At 38.3% G+C, this 26016-nt stretch overlaps 1 protein-coding gene and 1 non-coding gene across 5 annotated transcripts in view; one reads left to right on the top strand and one right to left on the bottom strand.

Moving 5' to 3' along the window:
• Positions 1 to 14739, bottom strand: part of EBAG9 (estrogen receptor binding site associated antigen 9) — a 31373-nt gene extending 16634 nt beyond the window's left edge. Inside the window, exons 1-5 of one of the 4 annotated variants that reach the window (XM_060127411.1) lie at positions 14545 to 14739; positions 13344 to 13424; positions 4593 to 4690; positions 1517 to 1595; positions 626 to 784 (exon numbers count right to left, since the gene is read on the bottom strand). In XM_060127411.1, the coding sequence (XP_059983394.1) occupies positions 626 to 784; positions 1517 to 1595; positions 4593 to 4675 (321 nt within the window). In that variant the 5' untranslated portion in view covers positions 4676 to 4690; positions 13344 to 13424; positions 14545 to 14739. Of the gene's footprint in view, positions 1 to 625; positions 785 to 1516; positions 1596 to 4592; positions 4691 to 8909; positions 8932 to 13343; positions 13425 to 13993; positions 14363 to 14544 lie in introns of those variants that run through there. The other 3 variants (XM_060127410.1, XM_060127409.1, XM_060127412.1) reach the window with 3 other exon arrangements.
• On the top strand, positions 7880 to 7983 carry LOC132508453 (U6 spliceosomal RNA). Its single transcript, XR_009536592.1, has one exon. It is a non-coding gene; the product is annotated as a U6 spliceosomal RNA (small nuclear RNA).
• Positions 14740 to 26016: the final 11277 nt, after the last annotated feature.

The following is a 26016-nucleotide window of genomic DNA, read 5'->3' as shown; positions in this document are numbered from 1 at the left end:
CAACAAAGACCCAACGAAGAAAGAAAGGAAAGAAAGAAAGAAAGAAAGATATTTAGAAACAACTTTCAAATGTACATGTACTATTTTGATAAAAAGAAAGGAAAATACTCAGCCATTGTTCTTTTTCTAATAATTCCCTGCATCTTTAAGTGATTGTCCATGTATAACTATATAACTCAAAAGGGATAAAATAAAGTGTGGATGACTACACAAACCCACAACAATTACACTAAGTTCTCAGAGCCTTGCATCAGTTTGATAATGGTTATAAACAATGGAAACTACTTATCAGTTTGTAGACATCACTAAACTGTGAACTAATCTTTTAAGGTTAGAACTGTATCTTATTCAGCTTAGTCTCCATAGCAGAGACTGGAGTCTAGAATCTGACATACAGTAGGATTTCTATAAATGCTTAGACACAATTTCAAAAGACTTGGGGGTACAATTTACTAGATCTGTGTCCAGGTCACTTGAATATATAAGCTTCTTTAACATGACAGAAAACACAATTGCTAATTAGAAATAGGCTTTCTAACAAATACCAATTATACTAATTTTAATTATAGGAATCTGAAGAGTGGTTTAATAGTTTTATCTCCAAAAGCACAAATCTTTAACATACTTTCTGGGTTTTCCTTATAGTTGGTGTCATGTCCTTAAAATAGTCAGGTTCCAGTTGTTCTAAAGCATTTTGCTGTGTTGCAACATTCCCATTCCCTCCTTCAATCTTTACACTTGTGGGTGCATCTTCATCCCAGGAAGTCCACTCTTCAACATCTGTCTAAATTTAATTCATCATTTATTAGAAAAATGAGCTTTCTAAAACATTGGTTATTCAAACTTTTTTGACCAATGGGAAAATACAAATTTTATACCACATACCAAAACTAGATGAAAAGTTTAAAAGAAATATTCTATGAGTTGGACATTCTGTTCTACCCATTAAAAAAATACAAACAACAAAACAAAAGAAAATTTTTTTGCTTTAAAAATTGAACTGACATTAAAACTACAGCCCACAGAAGGAGACTTGGAACTTGCAATCTAACCTTAACCAGGTTTATTGCCTGATAAAATAATAAATAATAACATTCTTTATAGTATTTAAATAAGATAGAGTCCCAAACATAATATTCAACATAACCATGAAGTAACCTGCAAATGAACAATGAAGAAATCTCAACTTGAATGGAAAAAGTCAATCAACAGACACAAACCCCAAGATGATATAAATGTTGGAATTATCTAAGACTTTAAAATAGTTATTATAAAAATGCTTCAATAAGCAATAGCAAACACTATTAAAACCAATTAAAAAAAAAAGAAATCCTCAGCAAAGTAACAGAAAATCTTAAAGAACAAAATAAAAATTTTAGAATAAAAAAATTTAATAACAACAATAAAAATCCTGACCCTGACTACCAAATTAATTTCATGACATACTAATGGTCGGCAATCCAGTTTGAAAAATATGGTTCTGGAACATTTATTCAACATTCAAAAAAAAAATTACCTGCTTAGGAACGGATGAATAATCAACTGTAGTTGGCAAAGTTATTTGGTCTCCACTTAACTTCCGTCCTCTGCCAGATCTAAAACAAAAATGAAATAATTTATTTCAAGAAACTACCAAAACAAGCATGGGTAAAAGCACTACGGACAGTAACTTAAGGCTTATAAGAGAAGGTCTTTTTCAATTTTTGAATTATTTATTTTAATAATTAACAATTGTTAAGATATGAAAAGAAAAATTTGTTAAGATATGAAAAGAAAAGGCATGTATCAAATATCTTTTAAATATTTTAAAAGTACTGGACAGGATAACCCAACAGCTTTTTGGCTTAGGATTCAGAATTATAGTCAAACTCAGGAAGAATATAAAGCCAAAAACAAAAACACAAACTGATTTCAAACCATGCTCCTAAGAGTACTGTGAATTCTGTAAGTGAAGCTCTCAGATACCTATGCTATTTTAACCAGGGTGGCCTGGCTTTTGCTTTACATAGTTGGTTTCTCATTAAGATTACTATTAAACTATTAAGAAGTTTGAAAATCACTGGGTTGAACTATAAACTGTACCCAAGTTTTAAGGATTAGTGGGAAAAGTACTATATTAAAGAAGATTAAGTATTGTCACAGAGTTGTTAAGAGCATGGGCTATGGAATCTGTGTAAACCATAGTTTTCAATGTTACTTCTATTAATTATGAATCTAGTTAGAATTACCTATCTCTCGGCCTGAGTATCCTCATCTGTAAAAGGCAGGTATTCAAACCTACCTTTGCAAGGTTGTTGTAAGGATTTAACTGACATTTAAAATAGCTAGACACTAGACTGTGCCTGCTTTTTAATAACACATTAAAAAATGGTAGCTATTATAAATGATTAGTCACTTGCTTCATTTCAAATAATCTATGAAGCATCTGCTTAGAACTAGTTGGTAAAATCAGCTAAGTTTAGAAATCATACTTTGTTTAAAGGATGAAGAAAAAAAGTAATACAGTCTACTACTAAATTTATGATGTAAACCTGGTATTTTAGAACACATGATCTAGGTTCTTTCTGACAAGAAAAGCTTATTCTAACAAAGGGTCAGTTTTCTTTAAAACTGAATATACAATCAATCCTAAACATATTTACGTTGACAAGAGAAGTTCATAGTGACACCAAAAATGTCCTTAATATTTTTAAATCAAATGCAGTATCTTATACTAAAAGTAATCTATATTCAACAAAAGTTTTAGAAAATAACAGATGCAAAGAGAAAAGCACCTATAATTTATCACCACTGTTAACACAACTACTTCTTTTTAACCTCCAGCCTCCTGGCATTAATACCCACACTCATCCTGCTTTAACCTAGTTTTTTTTCTGGCTATGCTACTTCTAACAATAAATTCAATGCCACTTAATCTTCAGAGTTTTAGTAGTTATAAAATGGCCATTTAGCTTGAGATTACATTTCCTAGCCTCCCTTGCAGCTAGGTGGCTAAGCTCTGGATAATAGGCTGTGAACAGAATTGTGTGTAACTTCTAAATCATATCCACTAAAAAAAAGAGCTGATTGCCCTCCATTTCCTTTTTTATTCTATGCTGCTCTTACTGTGTCGGTACTTCTTTCACAGTACTTCTAGGCCAAAAGAAATACCTAACAATTCCACTGATTAAGTAGTTAGGCCCAAACAATTTAATACTTATGTATGTCCTATCTGCTTAGTAGCCATTAGAAAAAAATACATATGAATTTAAAGAAAAAATAATATGTTGATGTCACTCTTTAATAACCACAATTACTTATTAACGGAATGTGTGTGCCTGTTGGATACTGCACAGCTCCTCAAGCCTTGGACTCACCCTTATTTTCTGTTCCATATTAATTTTGGTTTAGTACTTGCTTTTAATTACAACCTAGCTTTGCCAAGATAGGTTACCCAAAATACAAGTAAACAAAAACTTATCTCAAATATTCAAGAACATCATCAAAACATACTGCAGGATCTAATGTTGCAAATGTGAACTACCTTGAGCCAACAGTTTGTTTAGTGTTTAATAGACACTATCACATTCATTGTGTTTTGCTGGAAAATCTGAAGTATCCTACAGTACCCCATGAGTGTAATGCAAGCCCTGAAGTACCTTGGCATACAGTTTAGGAACTATAGCTCTAGGGTCCGGTAGTATGACAAAATAGAAGGAATCTGAGTCTCTGAATGACTTACTGAAGCAGAAGGACTTATCTACCCTGGACTACCTGTACATTCTGGAATATTATTTAAGAGACAAAAAAAAAATCTATTCTGTTTGGGGTTTCTCTGTTAAAGTGTTTTGTTTTTTTTTTTTAACAGAAAAATAACACTCATAATGTAATATGTAAAGAAATACCCATGGGGGCTTCCCTGGTGGCGCAGTGGTTAAGAATCTGCCTGCCAATGCAGGGGACAGGGGCTTGAGCCCCGGTTCCGGAGGATCCCACATGCCGCAGAGCAATTAAGTCCGTGTGCCACAACTACTGAGCCTGCGCTCTAGAGCCTGCAAGCCACAACTACTGAAGCCCGCGTGCCTAGAGCCTGTGCTCTGCAACGGGAGAGGCCGCTGCAATGAGTGGCCCGTGCACCACAAAGAAGAGTAGTCCCCGCTCGCCGCAACTAGAGAAAGCCTGCGCACAGCAACAAAGACCCAATGCAGCCAAAAATAAATTAAAAAAAAAAAAAAAAAGAAATACCTATGCCTAATTCCACCTAACCATCTTAAAATATCCTGATAATAAAACAATTATGTACATAAAAACTTTCTGATGATTACAACAATGAAAGTTAGTTTGTTTATCTCTGAAATTCTATAGTACTAAAGAATGTTATTTTAATGGAAGATGTAAGAATTTGAAAGAGAAGAACTGAACCTCTACTTTCTAGATCTGAAAAAATATATAAAAATCTGAAAAAAATATAAAAAATACTAGAGATTAATAAATGAATATTGCAATCAAGATATTTAGCTTAAATATAGTATGTCCTGCCTTTTTGTAGTTATGAAGGTATCTAAAATCAGCAAGAAGATAACCAGGTCAATTTGAACATAAAATTTCTTTACCTGCATATTAATCTCTTTAGGAATGAGAATACTGCTGCTAGGCAGGTACAAACTTTAAATAACCGAAACTGTGTGATAGCCATGGTGGGAATCAAAACCTGTGGAAAAAAGCACAAAAGAAATGCATTAAGGTGATTTCATAAGCTATACTCATGTTCTGAAGTCAACCTGAAAAGTCCTACTATGAACTGTAAAAATCAGACATATTTTTTACTTTCCTTTAGAAAGTACAAATATAACACAGTAAATTTAAAAATTAAAATGTAAATCATATTGACAAGAAAGTTTTGAAGAGTTTTGAATAGTTGGGAGGAAAAAAAACCTTTTCAAACTACTCTCAGAATGTTTTTTTAAATTGTACTTAAATCATCTATTTACAACTTATTTATAATTTTTCTATTAAAAAATGAAAAATCAAAAAAGTATAAAACAGTATATACTGAGTCTTCTGTACCTTTTGAAATTTGAATCATATGAACATATTAATACTATTCAAAATATATAAAACTTTTAACTTCTAGATAGATACATTTTATCATACCCATTTTGTAGAGGAGGAAATTAAGACAGGTCAAATAACTTATGGGCACATAGCTAATAAACTGGAAGTGAACTATAGAGATCATCTAGTCCAGTAGTTCACACATATTTAAAGAAATAATGATAACTGGGCCCACCCCTAGTAAATTAATTAAATCATATTCTCTGAGGGGTAAAGTCCAGTTATAGCTAATAAGCCAACAGAGAAGATAGAAAATACTCAGTAGAAAAGGTAGTAGAAAACAAGGTAAAGGGGAACAAATATTAGATGGAACAACAAATAGCAAGAGGATAGAATTAAACCCAACTGGAGCAATAATCTCGTTAAATGCAAATTTAAAGCCAGAGATTGTTAGATAGGATGCAAAAAATGTACTTTAAGTATAAAAACACAAATAGGTTAAAAGCAAAAGGATGACGGAAAAATATACCATGCTAACACTAATTGAAAGAAAGTTAAATTGACTACTTCAATGTCAGAGAGTAGATTTTTAGCGAAAATAATATTAGCAGACATAAAAATGTTCATTTCATAGTGATAAAGGGGTCAGTTAATCAAAAGTACCTAAGAACCCAAAACACATGTCCCTAATAACAAATTATGCCAATATCATAAAAGAGAGGTGACATTACTAGAGAGTCTACAAATATGAAGAGTATATTGAGAAAGTATTGTAACTTTATGCCTATATTTGACAAGATGAAATGGACAAATTCCTTGAAAGAAACAAGTTATGAAAGCACAGCAAGAAAAAACAGATAACCTGAAAATCTCTGTATTTATTAAAGAAATTGAATTTGTAGTTAAAAATCCCCCAAGCCCAGATGGCTTCATGAATGAATTCTATCAAATACTTAAGAAGTAATACCAATTCTACACACAGTGCCAGAAAACTGAAGGAGAGGGATTTTTTGTCAACTCACTCTTTGAGGCTACCATTACACTGACACTAATCTAGACCAAAGACATTATCAGAAAAGAAAACTAGAGACCAGTAGCTTATGAACAGACACAAAACTCCTTAAAAACAACCAACTAGAAATAGAAGGGAACTTTCTCAACCTGACCAAGGACATCTATGAAAAACCCATAGTAACATGAGACTTAGTGGTGAAAAACTGGACACTTCCCACCTAAGATTATGAACAACATAAGCACATCTGCTTTTGTCACTTCTGCTTAACACCGTAGCAGAGGTTCTGGCCAGTGCAATCAAGCAAGAAAAGGAAATAAAAGGCATTCAGACTGGAAAGGAAGAAGTAAAACTGTATCTATAGTCTATGTAGAAAATTTAATGGAATCTATAATCAACTGTATTTTTATGTTAGCAACAAATGATCACAAACTAAAGTTTTTAAAAATTATAGGAGTACAGAAAATATAAAGTACTTAGGGAGAAATCTAATGAAAGACTTATTATCAGAAACTATAAAACACTGATGAGAGAAATTAAAAGACCCTTATTAACTTAAAGATCTTTCATGGCTCAAAGACTTGATACTGTTAAGATATCAAATCTCCCTAAATTGAACTACAGATTCAGTGAAATCCCAATCAAAATCTCAGCAAGCTTTTTTCTCTAAAATTTGATAAGTTAATTCTAAAATTCATATAGAAACGTAAAGGACCTATAATGGTCAAAACAATGTTGAAAAAAATCAAAGCAGAAGGGCTAATACTACCTGATTTCAAGATTCATTATAAAGCTACAGTAATCAAAATGATGTAGTACTGGAGTCAAGACTGATAAATAGATCAATGGAACAGAATGGAAGGTATAGAAATAGACCCACAAAATATGAACAACTGAAATTTATGAACATGTGAAGGCCATTCAGTGGAGAAGGGACAGTCTTTCTGACTAATAGTGCTGGAAAAACTGGATACCCATATGCCAAAAAAAGCCACCAAAACCCAAAAACCTTCAATCCATATTTCACACCATTTACAAAAAGTACTCAAAATGGACCACAGATATAAATATAAAATCTAAAACTAGGACTTCCCTGGTGGCACAGTGGTTAAGAATCTGCCTGCCAATGAAGGGGACATGGGTTCGAGCCCTGGTCCAGGAAGCTCCCACATGCCACAGAGCAACTTAAGCCCATGCGCCACAACTACTGAGACTGTGCTCTAGAGCCCGCAAGCCACAACTACGGAGCCTGTATGCCACAACTACTGAAGTCCACGCACCTAGAGCCTGTGCTCTGCAACAAGAGAAGCCACCACAATGAGAAGCTTGAGCACCACAAAGAAGAGTAGACCTCGCTTGCTGCACTTAGAGAAAGCTATGAGCAGCAATGAAGACCCAACGCAGACAAAAAAAACAAAAACTAAAACTACAAAACTTCTAGAAAAATAAAATTGGACAAAATCTTTGTGACCTGGGTTAGGCAAATATCTTTTTAGATACGACACCAAAAGCACAATCCATAAAAAAAAAGGATAAACAGGGCTTCATCAAAATTTAAAACTTCTACAATTCAAAAACACTGTTAAGGGAATAAAAAGACAAGCCACAGACTGGAAGAAAATCTTTGCAAAGCATATATCTGATGAAGAACTTGTATCTGGAATACATAAGAACCTCTCAAAACTCAGTAAGAAAACAACTTAATTTTTAAAAACTGGGCAAAAGGTGTGAATAGACACTTCACCAAAGAAGATATACAATGGTAAATAAGTACATTGAAATAATGGTCAACATCATTAATCATCAGAGAAATGCAAATTAAAACAACACTTAGTGCTCGCTTTGGCAGCACATATACTAAAATTGGAACGATACAGAGATTAGCACGGTCCCTGCGCAAAGGTGCCATGCAAATTCGTGAAGCGTTCCATTTTTTTTTCACTTTGTTATACAGCAGAAACTAACACAACATTGTATAACAATTATACTCCAATAAAGATGTTAAAAAGAAAAACACTTAAAAACCATTACACACATGTTAAAATGGCTCAAATTAAAAATACCAAGTACCGCCAAGGATGTGAAGCAACCATAACTCTCATACACTGGTAGTGGGAAGGTAAAATGATACAGCCATTTTGGAAAACAGTTGGCAGTTTCTTACAAAGTTAAACCAACATGCAGCATATGACCCAACCATTCTACTCTTAGGAATTCACCCAAGATAAATGAAACCATACACCCATTCAAAAACGTGTTGTTTTTGAATAGCAGCTTTATTTTATTTTTAATTTTTTTTTTTTTTTGCGGTACGTGGGTCTCTCACTGTCGTGGCCCCTCCTGCTGCGGAGCACAGGCTCCGGATGCGCAGGCTCAGCGGCCATGGCTCACGGGCCTAGCCGCTCCGCGGCATGTGGGATCTTCCCGGACAGGGGCACGAACCCGTATCCCCTGCATCGGCAGGCGGACTCTCAACCACTGCGCCAGCAGGGAAGCCCAGCAGCTTTATTTTTAATAGCTCCAAACTGGAAACAACCCAAATGTACATCAACAGGTGAATGGATAAACAAATTGTGGTATATACATATAATAGAACACTACTCAACAATAAAAAAGAATGAACTACTACTGCAAGCAATAGCATGGATATATCTCAAAATAATTAAGCTGAATGAAAAGAAGCCAGACAAAAAAAGAATATATACTATATGATCCCATTTATTAAAAAAAAAAAGCTCTAGAAAAGACAAACAAATCTCTAGTGACAGAAAATAGATCAGTGGTGCCTTGAGATGGGGCAGGAAGGGGTGGGAAGGATGGAGTACAAAGGAGCATGAGTACTGGAGGTACTGGATATACTTACTATTTTGATTGTGGTGATGGTTTCACAGGAGTGTATATATTAATCAAAACTGATAAAATTTTACATTTAAAAAATGTGCAGTTCATTTTGTGTCAACTGTAGCTCAAAAATCTAGTAAAAACAATCTAATAAGACATTAAAAAAACAGTATTATGTCATGAGTTTTCAGATTCTGATTAGAATCTTAAAAGAAGTCATTAAGACCATTATTTTATATTGATTAGTTGCAACTATGGAGAGCCAATTTTCAGTAGGAAACTAAGTCAATTAGTGACAAGAAACGTATTACAGAATTTCTCTAGGAATGGAACTCTGATTTCACAGCAGCATTTCAACATACCATAATAGCTAACTCTTACTCTAATACAAGCTTTCTTAGTGCTTTACATGTAATAACTCGTTTAATGCTCAGAACAACCCTATGAAGGACTGGAGCTAAGTACTATTTTATTCCTATTTTAGATAGGGAAACCAAGGCACAGAGTGTTTAAGTAAGCTGCCCGAAGACACAGAGCTGTTAAGTTACAAAAGTGGAATCTGAACCCAGGTAGTCTAATGATTGAGTCCTAAAAGATCACACTCATACTGCCTCCCTATGATTAAATCAAAAGATATGATTTATATAAAAGAAATGCTAAGGAACTGGGAACTAGTTAAAGCCATGGCAACAAGAGGACAAAAAAAATTCTCAAAAATGGCAAAACAGGTATCATTTTGCTAGCGTTTTAAACATGGTCATTATTTCCAAATATTTCTTTACACATTTTAGTCACCTATACCATATATGTACTACATATATTATGCTAACAATCACTAATTTAAATATTTCTTAAAATGAGTTTTGGCATAAGTTAGAGTTAAATATATTAAGTAACCATAAGTTTCCTCATTCAGAGACTCAAAATAAATACACAAGAGGTAAAAGGAAACTAAAATTTGTTAATTCATGAGAGATGGCTATTTTTCCAGTATAGAGGTAGAGTAGATCACATGTTAAATCAAGTCACAAGAAATTACAGGTATGTATACACACACACACACACACACACACACACACACACAGAGGAATGATGTTTCTGACAATGGAATTTTATGTTTTAGCTTTTCCTTGCCTTTCATCTGTCAAAAGAGGAAAATTACTGAGTAAGCATTTAGAATCATGATTCTTATGTTGGGATAATTTGAATATATCAATGTATCATCCAACTTCTTAGCTTTCTCAACCAGCAGACTTAAGATACACTGAAGTTAACTTTTCTGTTCAAGGTGAGGCAAAAACCAATAACAAAGTCACAACTAAAACTTATCCTACTCCTAGGCCATCAGTAGAAAGTTTCCAAGCAATCATTATAGTCGGTTAACACCAATATTTGGAGTAGAGTGATTCCATAAAACAAAAAAAGAAAACATAATTTAATATTTTTTTCCAAAATAAGAAAACATCAACAGTATATTTGGACTTCAGTTCTATACATATTTACTTAAAAGGGAATAAAATGTAACTTAAGTAATAATGATCATGGAGCCAAATTAAAAAGATAGCTGTATGTTCCATCTACGCAAAACTGAGATGCTGACTTTTATTTTAAAATTATCTTATATGGATATAAGATAAGCAATGAAATTTAAAATATAACATAAATATTTAAATCTCCCTGGATAAATATACCATCACTGTACTAATATGCTATTTTAAAAAGTATTTCAAGTGGATTAAAGGAGAGAGCACTGCTTTGCTTTCAATTACTAGATATGAGCAATAACCTCCTAAAGTCTTGAAAAGAGCATGTAATAATTTTCTCAACTAGTAAGATATTACACTGACTGGTTAAAAATTACATAATAAAAGATGGTGTTCACCTCTGATTGGGGGGGTGGTATAGAAGCATGAGGGAACTAAGGTCTGTATCTCAATTTGAGTGGTGGCAACACCAGTTTATTTTACTGTATACACTGCTTGTGTATTATACCTTGATATGAAAGTTCAAAACAAAACAAAAATAATAAAAGCGAAACAAAACCAGAAAGCAAGGAAAATGCAGTTAACTCTTGCAGTACCTGATCCTAAACTGCTCTGTAGAGCCACTATTGCCAATCCCTTCTAAAGAAAGGCAAAACACTTTCTACTTCTAGGGTTAGAAGGGTGTAAAGGGCAAGTAGACTCTTTTCAGTAAGAAGAGTTCCAAAAGGCTCCCTTAGCAATGCTCATGCATTTTGTACATGTGCAAGTTGTATCGCCATATGCGTTGAATGATTTTCTGAATGCCTATGCCTGGAGTTGGCCTACTAACTGAGAGGATGAAAAGAACGTGACTCTAAAATAAACTGAACGAAGAAAATATTAACAATTTCACTGTTCAAGTAACTAAAATATTTCTGTCCAAAACATCCCCAAACAGCAATTTGAAAGGATTCAAAAAATGCAACGTTTTTGACTCCTCCTTTCTCTTATCCCCTTACATGCAAACTGCCAAAAAGACCTAATTCCATTTCCTAATACTATCCATATTCTTCCCTATTTCCACTGCAATCTCCCTAGCATAAGCCTTTATTATTTCTTGCTGAACTATTGCAAAGTCTTTTTAATTGCAGGATTTTTCTCTTACTGCACCTGTATTTTCTATTTTGTACCATAGTTATTTCTATATACTGTATTCATCCTGTACAATCCTTCCCATGAGGATCTTATTCATCTGTTACCTCCGGTTACTACTTGCAAAATAAGACGTGAAAGAAAGGTTTGATTGCTTCAGTACGAGCAGAATGATGTGAACAATTAAGGTGATGAACAAAAGCTTCATTTTAAAGCTAATTTGTCAAAAATAAAACTCTCAACCAAAAGAAAGCAAACTTCCTTAAATGAAGATTTAGCCTAAATTTTCAGAAAAATTATAAACAAAAAAAGAGCTAGAAAAGAGACCGTAGAGCATGTGGCATTAGGGAGAAAAGGGGAAAGAGTTGAGGAGATACTCTATCAGGATGTTTTGAAGGGAGAAGACGTTTAATATTTAAGGACTGGGGAAAAGAGTCCGTCTCAGGATTTACATGAATGAAGAGTTGAGAATAAGTTTCATATAAAGGCTTGGTAACAACGGTCATCGCTCTGCCACAAATATTGCTGTGTGTCATTGTTCAATAAGTATTTGTCAAATTGAATGACTTTAATGGTAACTAAAAATAAAATTTAAAGTTTTGTTCCAATAGTAAATCAGAAAGTGGGACTATTATTGACACCAGAAAAGAATTCTCTCCCTAGCAATTAAGAATATCCTCATTCTGTGGAAAAGTTGCTTTTGTGATTAATAAAAGAGAAAAACTAATATTCACTGACTAGCTACTATGTGCCAAGCACTACTTAAGTATTATCTCACCATAAAACCATCTTATGAGGTAGATGTTATTGCTCTCTTTTCATAGAATTGAAGCAGAGAGTAAGCTCATGTTTCCATGTTCCCACACCCAATGATCTAGATTCAAATCTAGGTCTATTTAATTCAAAAGCCAAGAATACCTCACTAATAATAAACATTTTTAGTAATTCAGTGATGGTATTATAATTTCCAAGATAAATTTTCCAACCAATTGCAACTGAAATGGGGGAAAATGCAATCATGTTAACCATCAAGCAACATTTTTGATTTTATCAATTACACTGACTTAAAGGCAGGAATCAGTTCTTTGGGACCCATATTTACTTAATGTTCCAATTCATTTCTCTGTGTGTGTGTGTGTGTGTGTGTGTGTGTATCACACACACGTATATTTAGCACCTACTATGTAACAGATACTACCCCAGGTGATGGGAAACACTACTGACCCAGTACACAGAAACCCTGTGTACGCTGCTCAACTGTCACAAGCCAGTGACAATGCAAGAAACTAGGGAGGCAGGGCCCCATCAGTCTTGCTCAGTTGGTATTTCTAGGTCTTAGCCAATGCTAAGCACATTGTAGGTACTCAAATATTTGTTGAAGGAAGGGAAATTATCATTCCTTGAGCACTCAGTATAGTTCTAGACAATGTACCTTCTATGGCCTCACTGGAATTCTAAAGACAAACAAAGGAGGTGAGTTTCACTATTCCCATTTAACAGATGAAGCTCAACTGCGAGTGAAGTTCACATTCACTCACCCAGAAGTTAAAGAGACTGACCCCAAAGCCCAGGCTCTTCCCACACCACATCCCATTTAAGAAACCTCTTCTTAAATTTTACACTCATTGCCTCAGTTGATTTTTGAAACGTTCTCTAGATCACCAATCTGAGAAGTACACATCTTAAGCTACTTGCATTTTTACTCTGTCGAAATACTTTCTAGAACTGAGAAATACTAATATAATCTAATTTTAAAGTTAAAGTTTCCTTAAAACTTACTACAAAAATACAAAAACTTGAGATATAGCCGAAATAAGGTTCAGAACCATAAAGCAACCTACCCTCAGCGCTTTTGGACAAATGACATCTCTAGGAAGTCAACAGGAGTGACAGCTTGGCTGTGTCAAGTGAAAAAGATTCACCTACAATTAAAAAAAAATGCATTAGAAACTGAAAGATTAAATGTATCCTTCCTCCCTGTAATTCCATGTAAACTGCTGGCGAGATCTTTTCAGTAGAGTCACTATCTCACAAATTGTTAAATAAGCCAAGCCGAAATCTATGTTGGTACACACTAAACAAGTCACTAATTGCTGTATTTCTAAAACTATATTTTTGAATGTTTTTAATACCAAAATTTGAAACACCATATAATCTAGTACAGTACAGAATATCCTCAAATTAAGTTTGTAAATCTCTGAAGTAGGTTAAGGTATATCACAAGGCTCCAAAAATAAAACCACCTGACCTCACTTAAATTTGAAAAACCAAAGTTCGGTAGCGGCAAGAGAAGGGGAACTAGAAGTAGAACGTGAGAGCGGGCGAACACTGGACCATCTAAGGCAACTCAAAGTCAGGCCCTCAAATACCACTGAGGCTCTTACAAAGGCAGAGAAAGCCTCCTGAAAGGCTCAAAAGGAACGAGTTTCATAACTAAAATGTTTTAACTTCAGATTACCCACTTGAAATTGTCTGATAAAAAAAATCATACCCACTGTACAGATGCGAAAAACAACAGGAGCGTTTTCAGGTTGCACAATCCGACGCCATATGTACGGCGTTTGGTGAAAACGCTCTCAATTGCTCCAAGTGGGTGCCAAGTGGACTGGGACTTGGATTTTAGAAAAATCTGCTTGGTAAGGAGCAAGGCCTGTAGAGGAAGGGCAGGAAGAACGGGCAAATTTCCCTGTGGGGGACGAATCTGGGGACCCGGGAATTCCGGTTGGAGCCCCGCAGCACGGTATCCCACGCGTGAGCCCGCATGGTGAGAGCCGCACGCCCGGGGCCCGCTCCGGGTCGCGGTTCCCTCACCCCAGAGGTCAGCCTGACCCGGAAACAGTACCATAGAGTGGCAGTCGGCCTCGGTGGGGGGAAACCGGGTGGAGGGCCGAAAAGGAAGGTGGGAGGGCGGGAAGTGCCGGGCAGAGACGAGGGCTAACTGGGGAAGGGCAGAGGACACCCCCCCGCCAAGACCCGGGTCCGGATCGGGATGGGGGTGGGGGAGGGAAGCCCCTCGAGGGCGCGCGAGCCGCACACACTCACCTGCCCCTCCCCCTCCCCGCCCGCCCGGCGGAGGCTCCGAGCTGCCGCGGGCTGCGCGCGCGCACAGGGCGCGCGCACGCGCGCTGCCGGTCGCTTCCTCGAGCTTGCGCTCCGCCGGTTCAGTCCCAGCCCCGCTCATTCAAAGCAGGGCGCGCGCTCCGTCTCAGCCGCCGCTGCCGCCGCGCAGCTGCCATAGTCGCCCCCTCGTCGGGAAACCCTCCCCCAGTCCCACCTCCTGCCTCTCCTTAGCCCTCGAAGGCGGCTCTCAGTAGTCCCAAACTCTTGTTTCCGCACCCCGCCCCAGGTCCTGTCTGGCCCAATAGGCGAGAGGCTGCGGGTCCGGCGTCGGGGCTGAGAGCCAATGAGCGTTGGGGGGCGGGGTGAGTGGCGGAGGCCGGCGTGGCAGCTGCCTGGGCTTGGTCAGGAGTAGGATTTTTGTGACCGTTGCTGGCTATATAGACTGTTTTTTTGCTGAGTGTCTGGGCTCGTCCCGTGTTGCTCTTGTTTCTATACACAGTGCCTCCGCTCCAACCATGCCCCCTTTCCTTAAATCCACAGAATCCCCCTACCAGATGGGACCAAGAGAAATACGTGTTTAGATTGCAAAAAATGAGGGAGCCGTAGCTGTCTCAAAATGATGGATCTGGCCAGATCTCAATCATTCCACAACTTTAGGGGTGCGAAGCGCTGAGTTTAATTCAGAATTTAGGCTCCTGCTGGTAATTTTTGATTGAATTTCCTTTAACTGGAAGTTAAAAAGTGTTACTTCACCGTGTCCCTGCATTTGTTCCTGGCTTACCGAGCTAGCCACTCTTCCAAATTAAGGTGTTCTTTTTCTATGGTTCTGTCTTTGAAGCCTGATTGTTTTTTGTTTCTTTTCATCCTGTATGCTGTTAAAAGGCTAGGGTCCTTTGCTATTGTTGGTAAGGGGCCCTCAGAAAAGTATCTGCTCCACTGTTGTAAAGTGACTGGTGAGGGAGGTTAGAAGTTTATGTTGGTCAAAGACTGAAAGCTGTTCATGCAAATTGTTCCTCAACCAGCCTTTTTTTTTTTTTAACCTCTTTTTTGGCTACAACTACCTTCGTTCTGTCACCCTGACCAGCACTTACCTACCCACTTAAATTTCCAGTACCTCCACCCCCTCCCCCTCCCCCAGTCTATACCACATTTCTATTAATAATTTAACTTGTTTATCCTCAGGAGGGGAAGAAAAAGAATGTTTATTACTTTGCTCTGGAATTATTCTGTGTAACCTTGGATAAGTTATTATATCCCTAAACTTCAGTTTCCTCATCAGTAAAGTGGCCATAATAGTGCCTACTTCATGGCCAATGCTTACAAAGCTCTTAGGGCAGAGACCCTGGTGCATAGCAAGCATTCTTAAATAAGAGCTGTTACTGCCTGCTACTAGTACTACATCACTACTAAATCATTCCCAGTAACTACAGCTCCCTAAGTCCACTTGACCCTCCACAGTCCCTTAAACACCTGTTCTAGCCCTTAAACTCTTCAAATGCCTAAGTTCCAATAATTCAAAATTTCTAGAATTTTTTTTTGATTCCCAAAATCAAAAATCCAGGCTAGTTTACATCTTGACATGAGCATGTTTTCAAAATGCTTTTTCTTAGTGATGTGTATCTTTGCTTCAAGTTATTTATTATATCCCTATGGTCTTTTCTTCCTTTTCTTTTTTAATTATTCCTCAGTTTTCTTTATTAAATTTTCCATTTGCAAATGAAACAAAAGGTACATATTTTTCCAGAAACAAATAGTGAATACTTGTTTTCCAGCGCAACAACAAAACAAACAGAAAGCTTGCTAAAGACTGCAAACTTAAAATTTACTTTAAAAATACCTATAAAAGAATACTTAAAAATCATCTTTAGGGCTTCCCTGGTGGCGCAGTGGTTGAGAGTCCGCCTGCCCGATGCAGGGGACACGGGTTCGTGCCCCTGTCCGGCAAGATCCCACATGCCGCGGAGCGGCTAGACCCGTGAGCCATGGCCGCTGAGCCTGCGCGTCCGGAGCCTGTGCTCCGCAACAGAAGAGGCCACAACAGTGAGAGGCCCGTGTAACGCAAAAAGAATAAAATAAAATAAAAATAAAAATCATCTTTAGTTGTTGAGTAGTAATCCCACAATTGGGGATCATAAGTGCCAATAATTTGGGGTCTTGCTTGGGGACCACTCTTGGCAGTGTGCAATTTGCAGTCCTGTTCTCTGCCCAAGGCTTGGGTGGAGTGGGGAGGAGGACCACCAAATGTCAAGTGGGAGGGGCATAAGGGATAGAACCTGATATATGAAATATTTCTTTTTGGATTGCCTCTTTTTCATGGGGTACAGTTAATTATACCTGCTCTGTGTCAGGACCATTTTGCCCACTTTAAGTCTTCTGATTTGCCTGCCCAATCCCCAATCACCAGCTTGATTATTTTCATTCTATCAGCTTCCAACACACCACTTACTCTCCCAGTTCAAAGCCTGGATAGGCTTCCTTGTTCTGAATTCTCCAGCTGGCTCTGAGTAGTGTCTTGTCAACTGACCTCCCATCCCTGCCTGGGAGGTAGGGCAGACCTTGCAAACACAGCCCAGGGCTTCCAGGTCTTTCCCAACTCAGTTCCCTGGCTTTTCACTGAAGGGATGGTTTTTTCCTTAAGCACAATCTTAGACCTGCTGTTCTGACTTGGACATTAATGGCTTTTTATTGATAAGCAGCTGTTCACGGTTGAATACAGATCGTAAAGTCACATTAATTTCTTGATCAAGCAAAACAAAGCCTTGTAGCTTATAGAGTGACAGTTTTGAACAGATACATTTGAAAGCAAAGGATTATCTGGTGATAATTTTAATGGATTGATTTATTGATCTTTCTTTTCTAGAGAATTTTGCTTGCTTTCAAAATAGTACATTTTAATGTTATGGAAAACCATAATTTATTTCTTAATATCCATAATCACCATTTAATAGTTAGGATCAATTGCTTAATAGAGAAACCAAAAACCCTGAAGCAGCTTTTTAATTTCTTTTCTATTAAAAGAAAATTAACATTCTGTGAAGGATTTAAATAAATATGTTTCATCATTATTTCTACAGCATATCTTCAATTAGTAGTAATTTTTATTGCTAAATACAGGAAGACTCAAGGTTTAAGAATAATTAAGAGTTAACCAAGTCCCTTTAGAAGATGTCTGGATAGGAATGGAGAAAAATAATCCATGTCTTATTTTCAGAAATGGATTCATATGAAAAAATGGGGTGAACTCTTCATTATTATGTTTCAGTAGTGAGGTTCAGCAGTGTAATACCTCTTGGCACTGCCCATATTGTTATCAGAGCTATAATATAATTCAGCTATATTATGAGTTAAGTAGACTTGATCTGAGCGGACCTGGCAATCTAATGCCATTTACTATTTCTAACAGTAAATATGATTCATTCAACCAATATAACATAACAGTTTATAACATGACTAACATGTGAATTGAAAACTTAAAGCAACACTGAATCAAAAATGAAAGCCTACTCCATTCAGCTATAGCATGATGGACATTATGGCTTTGATCTTGAACAAGTTTGAGCCTTTTCTCACCTGCAAAATCAGGCTAATAATTCCTGACTTATGGATTTATTTGGCAAAGTAAGTGGCATAATGTACATGGAAATGTGTTGGAAACAAAACAATAAAATCAATGAAAGCTCTTAGATGTACAGGTTTATCCTCTTCAAGTCCCTGAATCTTCTTTTAGCTCACAACAAGGAATAGTGCTTCTAAGGAAAACAGAGGTGAATTTTGTGTCATCAGCAAGCAGAAATAGACATATTTATTAGTAACACGTTAAAAAGGGGAAAAGAGGAAGGAACACTCAACTTTGAAGCTGTGCTCTGAGTTCACCCCCCACCTCCTTTGCCTCTTTGCTTTAAAGATATAGGGTGAAAGAGCAGCTATTAGAACAAAAGCACCTACAGCCCTACCCTTCCCTCTTCATGCTGTTTCTCACTACTCACTGGATATTTTTCTCGAAATACTATCTGTTGCCAAATTTCGTCCATTTTTTCTTCTCAGTGTCTATTATTTTAGCACACCAGGATTATCATAATGATCTTTGATCCTCTAGTTCAGCTCAGTACGTCACTGCATGATTAATAGAAATATTTTTCAAGCACATACTTCTTCATGCTAACGCTCCTGTTCAGAATAGAGATTTGTTGTTGTCCATTAATGCAAATTCACTTAGGAGGATACTGTCTCGATTTTTGCTTTTGGTTTTTTTTTTTTTTTTTTGGCTGCACAGTTTGTGGGATCTTAGTTCCCCGACCAGGGATCGATCCCACGGCCCCTGCAGTGGAAGCAAGGAGTCTTACCCACTGGACCGCCGGGGAAGTCCCTTGACTGTTGCTTTTTAATCTCTTAATTTCAAAGTGCTGCTCTTGGATCATTCTCTGACCACCTCTGGCCCTTTAAAATATTAGACATATCAGCAATTCTTGTTAAAGGTATTTGTCTGCATAAGATGTACATTTCATACAGTGAAAATTACCTCCTCACAGTGAAATATGTATTCCTTGCTCTAATTTTTATTTGAAATTAAACCCTTTATAAGTGAGAATTAAATCCATATTATAATCATCCTAGAAGTTTTCAGTATAAAGAACTTATTTATTTTCTCTCTTCCTAGGGAGAATTTACGTGTATAAAGGATCATGTGCTTAAATACATACATTACTCTCAAGAAAAACCAAAGGAAAATATCTTGCCACATAGCCAGACACACTCATAAGTATCCTGCCCAAAAGGAATTATTTTTTTCTGCTCATAGGCACAGAGCCCATTACCATGGCAATCGTAACTAGTGGTCTCTAACTGGGTGTGAATTTTATACACTGTTATTTGAAATGTTAAGGCAGTAAGTCAAGGTAAAGTGCAATTTCTGTTATATTTTGGGTTTCTTTTTTGGGTAAGGTTTCTTTATCTCAAAAATCTCATAGAGGAAAAGTTTCATCATGCTGTCTATTCACTTGCTTAATTAAACAGTTTACTCAACACTTACCATGGGCACAGTGTGTGCTAAGCATGTTAGAGGAATCAATAGAACACACAGCCCTTAACTGAAAGGAATTTCCCTAATAAAATCAGCTTGTCAGGGGTAAACAGAATTCTTGGAAGAACAGTTTTTCCTAAAGAGCTTTCTAATTTTAGCATGATCTGATCATAATAACTAGAGTAGTGTATCAGAGCCTGCAACTAGTGTGGTAAGAGGTTTGTAGCTGGGCAGACTGCCCACAAGTATTCGAGTATCAATACCTACTATAACGCTGACAGCAGGCCCCTTCTTTTTTGGTCTTACACATTGTGCCTGTAGCTACTCTCTGGGGAGGCAAAGTTGGCAGGGATAAATCTTTATGTTTCTTTCACTAGAGATTGAACACTTCTTGTTAGCTGGTGGCAACCTGAGGAAGCTGAAAATGTCCACTGATGAGAATGGAAGAAGGGTGTGACCCTCCAAGGGTTTCTTTTTTTTTTTTTAATGTTTTTAAATTTAGTTATTTATTTTTGGCTGTGTCGGGTCTTTGTTTCTGTGTGCGGGCTTCCTCTAGTTGCGGCGAGCCGGGACTGCTCTTCGTTGCGGTGCGCGGGCTTCTCATTGCGGTGGCTTCTCTTGTTGCAGAGCACAGGCTCTAGGCACGCGGGCTTCAGTAGTTGCAGCAAGTGGGCTCAGTAGTCGTGGCTGGTGGGCTCTAGAGCACAGGCTCAGTAGTTGTGGCACATGGGCTTAGGTGCTCCACGGCATGTGGGATCTTCCCGGACCAGGGATCAAACCCGTGTCCCCTGCGTTGGCAGGTGGATTCTTAACCACTGGGCCACCTGAGAAGTTCCCCTCCAATGGTTTCTGATGGGTTTCCCAAACCAAATACACATGGATTCAGATCAAGGTTTAAGCATCTCTGTTTTGGAGGATACAGATAATAACTTCAAAAGTGTATGAGCTGGGACTTCCCTGGTGGTGCAGTGGTTAAGAATCTGCCTGCCAATGCAGGGGACACGGATTCGAGCCCTGGTCCGGGAAGATCCCACATGATACAGAGCAAATAAACCCGTGCCGCCATGACTACTGAGCCTACGCTCTAGAACCTGCGAGGTGCAAATACTGAAGCCCACACGCCTAGGGCCTGTGCTCCACAACAAGAGAAGCCACCGCAGTGAGAAGCCCACACACCGCAACGAAGAGTAGCCCCCGCTCACCGCAACTAGAGAAAGCCCTCGTGCAGCAACCAAGACCCAACACAGCCAAAAAAAAAAAAAAAAGTATGAGCTATTTGAAACCATTTCCTTGCCCTGGCATTGCCTCTGCCCACCTTCCCCCGTAGAAAGGATGAATTCCCTATGCTCTTGTTCCTTCCATGTTTTGCCACCTCAGGAATCGGATGAAACCAGGAGATGTATCAGTTAGGCTTAGGACGCTGGCAGAGTAGCAACGAAACCCTGAAACAGCAAAGGCTGGTATGGTCAGGGGCCCAAACTCTTTTCACCTGAGTTCTCTATACCCTTCCCAAAGGGGCTGGCATTTGTTTTCCTGGTGCAAGGAGACGTCTTGCTCCATTAGGCGGGAAAAACAGGAAAGGATGCAGAAGGGCAAAGGGATGCATGATAGCCATCTTTTAAGGAAAGTCCCTAGAATATGCCACAATATTGTTTATAAAAACTCACTATACAGGGCTTCCCTGGTGGCGCAGTGGTCCACCTGCCGATGCAGGGGACACGGGTTCGTGCCCCGGTCCAGGAAGATCCCACATGTCGCAAAGCGGCTGGGCCCGTGAGCCATGGCCGCTGAGCCTGTGCGTCCGGAGCCTGTGCTCCGCAATGGGAGAGGCCACAACCGTGAGAAGCCCGCGTACCACAAACAAAACAAAACAAAACAAAAACCTCACTGTACACAAATTGGTCATTTCTCGCTGCACTCACTGCTGAGAAAGTCTTTGTTCTTCGTGGCCCTGTACCTGGCCAGTGTTTCTAATAATTAACACTCACATTGTGTTCATTACATGTTAGGTACTGTTCTGGTACAATAAGGAGCCTAATGGTTTATGGGCCAGCGAATGACATAATATAGGCAACATTATGGTTATAACAATAACAGGAGTGGCTACCTTTTACTGAGAGCTTACCACCTGTTGGGCACTGGGTTAGGTGCCTTATATATGATAATCGGTCCTCAAATACCACATTGCAAGGTAGATATTTCCCACATTTTATAGGTGAAGATACTGAAAATTAAGGAGACTAAGAACTTGCCTGAGGGCATAGAGGTGGTAAAATGTAAACTAGAATTTGAACATGAATTTGGACCTAAATATGTTTTTCTGAAAACTCTCTTCACAGTGAAACACTTTCTCCTGCTTGGGGAAAAGTGGGAGGCAATTAAATGTTGGAGCTGAGATCTGGAGTTAGATTTGAATCCCAGCTTTACCATTAAAAGCTCTGTGAACTGGGGCATTTAATTTAATCTTTTTATGTATTGTTTCCTCATCTGGAAAAGGGGATAATATCTTCATAGCATAAATGTAAGGAAAGAGTCCACGTAGAACACTCAGTGTAGTAAAGATGTGGTAAATCTTTAATTATTGTTATTGTTATTACTATTAGTAGTAGTACTAGTAGTATTTTAGCTAGCACTCTTCAGGATAAAATGGAGAAGAGGTAAAAGTAGGTAGACCACCTAGAAATCATTGCAATGATCAGAAGGTGATGCAGCTGAGAAAAGAGTAGAGACAATAGTACAAGACATAAATGTTTTACTTATTATCAGAAATACAGGAAGATATTCTTACTACCTCTTTATTCTCTCTTCCTTATATTGACCAAAATGGGAACATCGTATTTACTTTATGAATCTTTCAGATCCTGGAGAAACAGTACTAACACACAAAGTATTTTTAAATGACTTGCTCAATAGCTAAATACCCACTTGTTACGTTTAGAAGTATTTTTAAAAATTTAAACACAAATTTCTAAGGCAGGATTGTTCAGAGAAACATTATTAAAAAAAAGTGGCCAGCTTGTGAATGAAGGCTATGCGAAGCCATATTGCCCACGGATTTCTGACAATTAGGCATTTTAAAAACTAGTAGTTAATACCAAACGTAAAATAGATAGCTAGTGGGAAGCAGCCGCATAGCACAGGGAGATCAGCTCGGTGCTTTGTGACCACCTGGAGGGGTGGGATAGGGAGGGTGGGAGGGAGGGAGACGCAAGAGGGAAGAGATATGGGAACATGTGTATATGTGTCACTGATTCACTTTGTTATAAAGCAGAAACTAACACACCATTGTAATGCAATTATACTCCAATAAAGCTGTAAAAAAAACCAACTAGTAGTTAAAATTGTAATTTATCTGGCATAAATAATTATGGGTATGTACTATAATAACTTTAGAAAAATTTTAAAAGCAGACAGCCAGAAACCTAAAGAAGTTAAATCAGGAACTTTTTAACAAAGTCTGTGGCTAAGAAGCAAAAATTTAGAAATTCCTTTTATTCTCAAATGACTTGTATTAGTGAAACCCAGTCCCCTTAAAACTGAGCTCCCCTGCGAAGTTTATGGTTAATCTATCTAAAACCTTATTCCCTTTCTTGTCCCATCCCTGTTCCCCTCAGGATGGAGGAGTATCAAAGAAAAAGGGGGACTGAAACCAAGCAGGACCCTGTGGGGCCTTCCCAGGTACAAAAGTCCCTCCATGTCCCCCATTTCTTATTTGCAGAAAAAAGGCTTTAGGCTCCTAGGCCTTTACTAAGTTCCAAAGAGCAGACTGGAGCAGTTGATGATTAGAACAAGAGTCACAAGACTCGACTCCTAGTTCCTGCTGAAGGAATATAAATAACAATCAGATGCATATCTATGAGTTGTTTAGTAAAAACTAAGACCCCCACCCCCCACCCAGTGGAGGATGGTGACTACGTGCTGACTACAAGCACATACACCCCAGACTGACTGGAGCCACCGACCAATGAGATTCCGGAAGCATCACCTCCCCACCAACCAATGAGCCAGAATGTCCTGGAGCTGATCAGGCATCCTAAGACCCTCTCCCCTAACACTTGCTTGAAAGCCATCAGGAAGTTTGGGAGTCTTTTGAGCTGCCCTTTCTCTTTGCTTGGCACCCTGCAAATAAATCCTTACTTTGCAGCAAACATCCCCTGTCAGAATTTGGCTTTTTGTGCTGCAGGCCCACAAGCCCTTGCTCTGTTACGTTTGAAAAGTTCTTTACTAAAAATCTATGGAATTTTTTTTTTTTTTTTTTGCGGTACGCGGGCCTCTCACTGTTGTGGCCTCTCCCGTTGCGGAGCACAGGCTCCGGACGCGCAGGCTCAGCGGCCATGGCTCACGGGCCCAGCCGCTCCGCGGCATGTGGAATCTTCCTTCCCGGACCGGGGCACGAACCCGCGTCCCCTGCATCGGCAGGCGGACTCTCAACCACTGCGCCACCAGGGAAGCCCCAATGGAAAATTTCTGACAAAAAGTTTCCAGTGGACTGAATTAAAACTTGAGGTAAGGAAGGACTACAGATAGTGGCCAATTTTGTGGCTTTCACAGTGTTCAGATGTGAAGAATATTTTTGCATCTCCCAGAAACCGAATGTAGGAATTTGTTCCATAGATGCTACAATTGTAGTTCTTGGAATTTAGTTTTCTCAGTGAAAGGAAATGTCCTGAAATGGAGAGTAAACTTAATTTGCATTAGAAAACTTGATTTTTAAGTCTTTCTTGTTGGGTCTCTCTGTCCTCCTCCCCATTTGAGTGGTAGAGCTTTCTCATACCTCTGAGGTTGGAACGGAGGGAAGTATGAGAGTCCTCAATTAACCAGTGGTGTGGTCTAATTCGTGCTCTCTGGACATGAAAGCTGTTCCCACTGAAGGGAGTGTACTGGTGCTCCAGTAAGGGGATGGCTTCTTGATTTCCCCGTGCTCCATGCTTCATTCATTCACTCAACAGTGAGTCTGCATCTACTAGTGCCAGACATTTCGTAAGAGGGCAAGAGAAATGCTTACTAAGGAAGAGCCTTACTGCCTTCAAGGAACTCACTATCTAATGGTATTTCAGCCTTTGTTCTTACCCCCACACCTTCTGTCAGGACACTCTTCCTTGGCTAATCTCATGCTTTATTCCTTACCACTCATCTCAGGCATCATATTCTTCTGCGATCTGTCCCTCATCCATCTCCATCCTCACAGGATGCTCCTACCCCCAGCCAAGTGCCCCTCCTCTGTGCCCCTACAGCACCCTATGTCTCTTTCTCTCACATACGATACTGTATCTCTGTGTTTTGTGTATCACCTTTTCCACCATTATTTCCTCAACTACCTTGTAGATCCTTGGAAGGTGAAGACAGCATCTTATTCCTTGCAGTCTCACTAGAATGCCTGGTATCTAGCAAATGTTAAATAGATGTTTGCTTGACTGAACAAAATGCCAAATATCTACAAAGATATTTGGATTTACTACATGGTAAATGTTAATAATTTTCTGTTAAGCAAGGTTAACAATGACCTGGGGCGAGCATTCTAGGAAACGGTACACAGTAGAAAAAGCTCTGGGTTTCGTTGAATTCTCTCAGCTGTTCCAAATGCTTCCTGAGTGTCACTTGCTGGAAGGTAACTTTTGTGAATACCAACTCTACTTGCTCAGGACATGGCCACAAAGCCTTGATTGGGGTTATTCCTCTAAATATAGCATTTCCTTTAGACTTTTCTATTTCAATTTTTCTTTTTCAAATTTTCTTTTCAATTTTTATAGTATGAGAGCTTTTGGTTAGTTTAGCTACATTAATTTGTGGCTTTTTTTTTGCATTCCCTAATTTTATCCTCTTGAAAATAAGTATCTCTTCTGGTGTAGCCTTGGGTTGCAGGAGGTCACACTCTTAGTAGTGACAGTTTTGAGTGGGAAGGAGGGGTAAGCAGAGGAGTCTGGACTTGTTCAAACAAGGGACACCAATGAAACTCTTCTTAGACGACTGGCCAGTGTTGGCAGGCCCAGAAATCTAGGATAATCTAGAATTCCTGGGACTCCTGTGGATCTGAAAAACAGCAACTTAGACAATCTGAAATGAGATTGTCTAAAACAATCTCATTTCTCCAAAATCCTTAGAAATGAAAATGGCTTAGATCTATGAAAATTAGAGTCTTATGAATGGATAGAGAAAAGCAGATCCCCCGGTACATACAAAAATTCAGAATGCTTCCAATCTGATCTAAAGAAGTTAACTCAAAACTAGAAAGCTCTTTCAACTATTTAAAGTATTTCATGATTTGTTGGTACAGCAACTTGGAGGTGGTATATCTGCTTACACATCAAAAATTTCTAAAAGTTTTTTTTTTTTGATGAAATAAGTACATACGATCATAAGGAATCAAAAGAAATTTGTATTTTGAAGAAATTTGATTTTTGTGATTAAAACTAAGTAATACATTTTATATATTA

This window comes from Lagenorhynchus albirostris, chromosome 17, assembly GCF_949774975.1.
Source record: "Lagenorhynchus albirostris chromosome 17, mLagAlb1.1, whole genome shotgun sequence".
Classification (NCBI taxonomy): domain Eukaryota; kingdom Metazoa; phylum Chordata; class Mammalia; order Artiodactyla; family Delphinidae; genus Lagenorhynchus; species Lagenorhynchus albirostris.
This window is presented reverse-complemented; position numbering and strand designations above follow the sequence as displayed.